Source organism: Lissotriton helveticus, chromosome 12 (genome assembly GCF_964261635.1).
Source record: "Lissotriton helveticus chromosome 12, aLisHel1.1, whole genome shotgun sequence".
NCBI classification, from domain to species: Eukaryota; Metazoa; Chordata; class Amphibia; order Caudata; family Salamandridae; genus Lissotriton; species Lissotriton helveticus.
The window spans coordinates 313,937,548-313,943,755 of NC_136073.1; the positions used below are offsets into that span (position 1 = coordinate 313,937,548).

The following is a 6,208-nucleotide window of genomic DNA, read 5'->3' on the forward strand; positions in this document are numbered from 1 at the left end:
GGTGACATTGTCTAAAATTCAGCCTACGCAATAAAGGGGCAATGTAAGACTTCCTTTCCGTAATATAGAGAGTGCAAAAAAATAGGAGATGAAGATCGCATTAAGGGGAATGGCAATCAAATGGACAGGGCGGGAAGGCATCAATAGAATATATATCTGTTGGATAACCCAGCATAAGTGGAATATAATTCAACCTTGTTAATAGAAATCTATGCCTAGGATGTGTTATAAAAGTCAAGTGCGAGGGAAAGGTTGAATCTATTCTTGATGTTGACAGATATAATTTAATACTGGGCTTAGTATGACTGAGTACCCATCTTTCTCTCCTATGCTTTTCTAGCAATAGGTCTTTTAGAGCCGTCCTTGAGATTGACTTACATGTAATTGGATCATCAAACAACTTGGCCAAGTTTATTATTAAGGTACATTATTATTAAACTACATGGGTGAGGATTACAACAAAGAAAGTACAAGAAGGGAGAAAATACACTGGAAGTTTACAAATATTCTAATACATGTTATGGGAAGGCAGCTGCAAAAAATTACATTGGTGAAAATTTTAACATAACGGTCCCCCAAACATGGCAGAAACTGAAGTAAGAAATGTATTGCAGGACTTCAGAGAAGAAAGTAAAACTCACTAAAACCTACTGGCACAGTTAGAAAAATAACCTTTCCTTCCTCTCTTCCCCTTTAGGTTAATCCAGCAATTCTGTAGAATGGTAAGTATTCACCTACATTATCACTTAGATTATCACTTACTATATCAACTTCCATCAGACACATCTATTCATGTTCATTTTATGGCTTTCCATTTCTTAATCTTCTAAAATGATTCTTTACAAGCATTTTACATTACACTTTTTAACAATTTTAAGCTACTGTGTTTAATCCTTTTATGGGTCAGTCTGGATCTTATTGTTTATACTATATATCCATTTGCTCTTGGATTTTCTTACATTACTTCCCTCTCCTTCTTTCAATTCTCCCCCTATCTTCCTTTCCCTTTTCTTCTAGGTTCACTACCAAATTAATCATTTATATATTTATATACTGTTGTTAATTGTCAAGAAACCTAAATTGTATTTATTCCTTCCAACCTATTTATCTATCTATTGTAAACTATAGTTTAAGTTATTGTCCTTTTGATGAAATTATATGCAAAAGTTTAATTAAAAATTACAACACAAACAGAAAAATAGAATACCTAATGTCCCAGAAAATACTACAGGCCGGCTCATTACAATTTCTAATGTAAAGAGACTCATGCCAAGCCATAACCAGAAACACACCTGGTGCTTTAAAAAGATTCAAGGACATAAATTTCCCCTAAAACGTTGCTTTTTAACATACATTTTCCCTTTATATAACAATGGTAACAAAAAGAAAAGAATATTTATATATGCTACTAACAATAGCGTACTAAAACTCACCCAGAGCAACTCGTGGATGATGGAGGGCATCATGCCCTTATTCATTCACACAAATTGATACAATTCATAGAAAATACCAAAACCCCAACTTACATTTAGGGTTAGCCTATGCACTTTCACCAAACAAACCAAGTACAGCATACCAAGAACTATTAAATGAATTAAAAACCAAAAAAAACATTTGCAATCCACAAACAATAATTATTGGCTTTGAGCAAGCAATTATTTCAACTATTTTAAAAAATACTGCTATTCAGAAATTTTAACATCACTTTTATCAAAGTATCTAAAGACGTGCAAAAATCAGCATTAAGAATACTCCACTAATGCTGAATTTGTCCATGAAATAAAAAAAATGCCCTAGCATATGCCTCTGCTACTAAAGTAGTTAAACATTATCAACTATTGATAGAATCACCTTTCTATCAAAAACATGCCAAATTGTAACCCCTTTAATGGACTGCTTTGAAGATACATAAATTAACAGACTGCACTGTTCTGGCCACAGACACAAACCCAAGTATCTCATACAATAATGGAATGCTTATGATAATTCCATTGGAAAAAAACAGCAATGCAGTGGAAGGGTGGTGCATTTTTATTTAAGGAAGTTTAAGATGATGTGACACAACACTATAACATTTGTTTGAGATTTCAAACCAGGAATAAAGTATCAAGAACTAAGATTGAAATCCAACTAAAATCTAAAGTCTCAAAACAAACAAATAAACAACTTGCTTAAATGGAAAGAGAAGCTCTTTGCTACCAATCAAGGCCTACTAGACCTAGATTCCATAGGAAGAACCATATTCTAAAGAAACCATAACAAAACATAAAACACCAGACAGCGCCCTCAAGATACCTAAAACTATTTATTTATTTATTATTATTTAAATTTTACTCAGAAAATCAATCTAAACCACAAAATAAACAGCCAACATTATTTAGTAAGATTAGACTGTACATTTGTTTTAAATGATCACATAACTAAATATTAAATATCACAAATAACTCAGCCACAACAATAACTCCAACAACCACAACACATAAGACAAAACACAGTACAAAATATACAGTAAATAAAAACTTTAACAACAAGTCCGTCATAGTATAATACAAGAACATATACCACCCAAAAACTAAAATATTACATTTCCTACCATTTTGTAATTGAAGACATCATGCATAATAGTATTCCAAAAAGCTAAAATCTTCCATATTAGGAAAATAAACCCCCCCAAAAAATAAAAATACTCTAATAAAGTAAGGACATACCATGTGTCCCATCCTAAAAAAGAAAAACGATTGTTCCTAGAAAACTGAAGAATCAAGGAAATTAACAATAGCAAAATATAAGCAAATTCTTTTCCTTGAAAAAAAAACATATAAAAAATACATTCCAAAAGCCAAATAAGAAACCTATAAAAGAACACAAAAACCTGCCCACACAACACATAAACCCCATTACCATTACAATGAAATAAAAAATGCGAAAAAACTACACTCAATACATAACAAACAACCACAATGTACCAATAACTATAATATAATAAGGCCTACAACACTCAACTATTACAACAACAATGCTTCTCTAACACTAACAAAACAAAACACTAAGGGCCCGATGTAGGTAAAAGGGAATTTCCGATTCCAAAATACCGAGGCGGGCCGATTCGGTATTCTGAAATCGGAAAACGAGATGTAGGAAACAAACAGCGAAATAATAGGGAATCGGTCGGCATCGGTAATGTGAATCGGTACGTACCGAATCAGCACGGACCGAATCGGAAAGTACCGAATTGCCTACCACCGATTCGGAACTAGCCGATTCGCCTACCACCGAATCGGAACTAGCCGAATCGGCTACCACCGAATCGGAACTAGCCGAATCGGCTACCACCGAATCGGAATTAGCCGAGTCGGAAAAATCAGAATCGGCTATTACCGATTCGGAGGTATGAAAACACACCCATGGCCAAAAAGCCCATAGGAATGCATTGAAGAAACCGATTCGGCTATCTCCGAATCGGATGATACCGAATCGGATTTTACCGAATCGGTAATATCCGATTCGGAGATAGCCGAATCGGTAAAAGCCGCTTCAGCCAATGAGGTGGCTCCCCCTCCCCCTCCCAAACAGGGAGTGGCAACCCTGGCAGGTGCAGCCAATTAAGAACTTTCTGGAGAGCCAGCCTGAGCTGAGCAGTCACAGTTAGCAGCAGTGGGAGTAGGAGGTAGTGAACTGTTCAGACCAAGATGGCAAACCAGAGTGAGAGCCAGAAGTCCAGCCAGAAGAGGAAGCCTAAGTTCAGCAGCACCGAGCTGCAGGTGTTGGTTGAGGAGGTGGTGAGGGTGCACCGGCAGCTATTCGGAAAGCTGTCCCTCAATGTGCCAGAAAGCACCAAGAGGAGGCTCTGGAGCGATATCGGTCAGAAGGTCAACGCTGTGGGTGTCACCCCCAGGTCCCTGGATGAGCTGAAGAAGCGCTTCTACGACATCCGCAGCCTGACCAAACGGAAGATGGCAGAGATCCAGAAGCAGGCTGGATTCACTGGTGGTGGCAGGAACCCGGCGCCACCCCTCACCGAGCTGGAGGAACTGGTCTCCAGCACCATTGAGAGGGAGAGCGTGACCGGAATTGGGACCCTGGACAGCTCAGCCAGAGCTACAGCTACAGGTAAGAGGCATGCGCATCAGGACACACCCTACCAGACACCTCCCCATTAGACACAATGCATAGCCAAACCCCAGCACAGTACTGCAACCAACATACAAGAGACAAGCATCATGGTACATCCAGTCAGCAGTAGGTATCAAAATATGGCAGTGCAGAATCACAAGACATGAAACAGTGGAACACATTCTACGGAGATGCTAGGACATGTGGAATGCTTTAATTGTACTGACTGTAATACATCGGTACTCTATTTACAAATGCTTCTTTGTACCTAGGGGCACCATCAGGCGGACAAACACTGCCAAAGGAGGCAGCAGCACCATCTACCACTGCACTCGCAGGGCCGAGCACGAGTCAGGCTGCCGAGGAGGAGGAGGAAAACACCATAGGCCTGGATATTGAGGGAGACCTGGAAATTGACTTTGATGCACTTCACTCCCCACAAATGCAAAGCACACCCTCCTTGCAATTCTCCCCAGAGAACTCCCCGACAAGGGAGCTCTTTCCACCTACACCAGCTCCTGCCACTGTGGCTCCAGTACACCCTGTCCTGGGAGCAGGGGCTCAGGCCCCGGCCAGCACCACACCCCCACCAGTGGCACCCCAGCCCACGCAGCAGGCGGGCAGCAGCAGTACCCGGCGCCGTGCCATTCCCACCACTGCAGACCCAGCACGGGAGGCCAGTGTGTTCCGGGGCCTCGAAGGCAATATGGTGAAGATCCAAAGGCAGCAGGCGAAATCCATCATGGCATGCCAACGCCAGCTCCTGCAGCACAACCTGCAGATGGGGGAAATGGTGAAAGGATTTCAGGCCTTTGTGGCTTCCAACAAGGAGGCAGTAGCAGGTTTAGGCAGGCTAACCACTGCCATCACACAGTTATGTGGCAGAATGGAGGAGCAAGAGGTGGTGCGCAGGCGGGATGCCCGGGTGCAGAACCGCTCCTTGAGCCGCCTTGCTGCAGCAACGGCACAACTCTGTCAGCGTGGTGCCAACATGGAGTCTAGTCTCGCTCAAAATACCGCAGAGTTGACAAGGGGAATGGCCCGCATCACGACAGCAATGGAGGCCTTGATCATCTCTAACACTGCCGCAAATCCTGCCCTGGACCTGGGGGATGCTGGGGACAGCAGCAGCCGCAGCAGCCCGGCCAGCGCTGCGTCAGAGCCACGCAGGAGCACCAGGCGCTCCGCAGATGCCGCTGGTCATTCTGAAGGGGGTGAGGGACACCACAGTGGGGCTGCAAAGCGCTCAAAGAAATAGCCTAGCAAGGGCGGGTGAGGCAACCTGGACCCTAGACTTTTGTTTTCATTGACATTACACCTTTTTTTTGTTGCACATCAGTGCAGTAACTGTGTAGCAACAGTATTAAAAATTGCTTATTCAACACAACCATTCACCTGTCTGTGCATTTGTACTCACTCAGAAATAGTTTGCTGTTATCTCCTCACGTCTATGTCTCCCATCACTTGGCGTACACACCCCAGCTGGCTGTGTTAGTGGCACAGCTTCGTCGTCATCATGGTCCTCGTAGTCACTCAACTCCACCTCAGTGCCCTTCTTCACCGCAAGGTTGTGTAACATTGCACAGACAGCTATGATTTTGCAACAGGTGATGGGGGTGTACTGCCTTGCACCTCCACTCTTGTGCAGGCATCTAAACCTGCTTTTCCAGATGCCGAATGTCCTTTCCACAACATTCCTGGTGCTTTTGTGGGCACGGTTATACCTCCTTTGGCTGGGTGTAGAGGGGTTGAGGTAGGGGGTGAGAATGAATGAACGGAGGGCATATGCACTGTCGCCTAGAAGGAAAAGGGGTAAAATTACTTACATGCATACATGTATTTCACTTTGCTGTTTTTGGTTATGGGGGGCTGATGATGTGTCTCACCTAGGAGGTATCCTTCTCCAAATTCCCCAGCCATCAGCCGTGCATAGATGCCGCTCTGTTGGAAAATGTAGGAGTCGTGGGTACTACCCGGAAATTTTGCTACCAGGTCTGTGATGATGCATTTCGCATTGCAGATCACCTGTACGTTGATGGTGTGAGTGGACTTCCGATTGCGGTAGATGTATTCTGTGTCAGATGGTGGGCAAATC

General features: G+C 42.8%; 1 protein-coding gene across 1 annotated transcript; it reads left to right on the plus strand.

Moving 5' to 3' along the window:
• The first annotated feature begins 4,037 nt into the window (after positions 1-4,037).
• On the plus strand, positions 4,038-5,541 carry LOC144797709 (uncharacterized). Its single transcript, XM_078668445.1, has 2 exons — positions 4,038-4,110; positions 4,386-5,541. The coding sequence occupies exon 2, from the start codon at positions 4,556-4,558 to the stop codon at positions 5,369-5,371; it is 816 nt and encodes a 271-aa protein (XP_078524571.1). The 5' UTR covers positions 4,038-4,110; positions 4,386-4,555; the 3' UTR covers positions 5,372-5,541.
• The last annotated feature ends 667 nt before the right edge of the window (positions 5,542-6,208 follow it).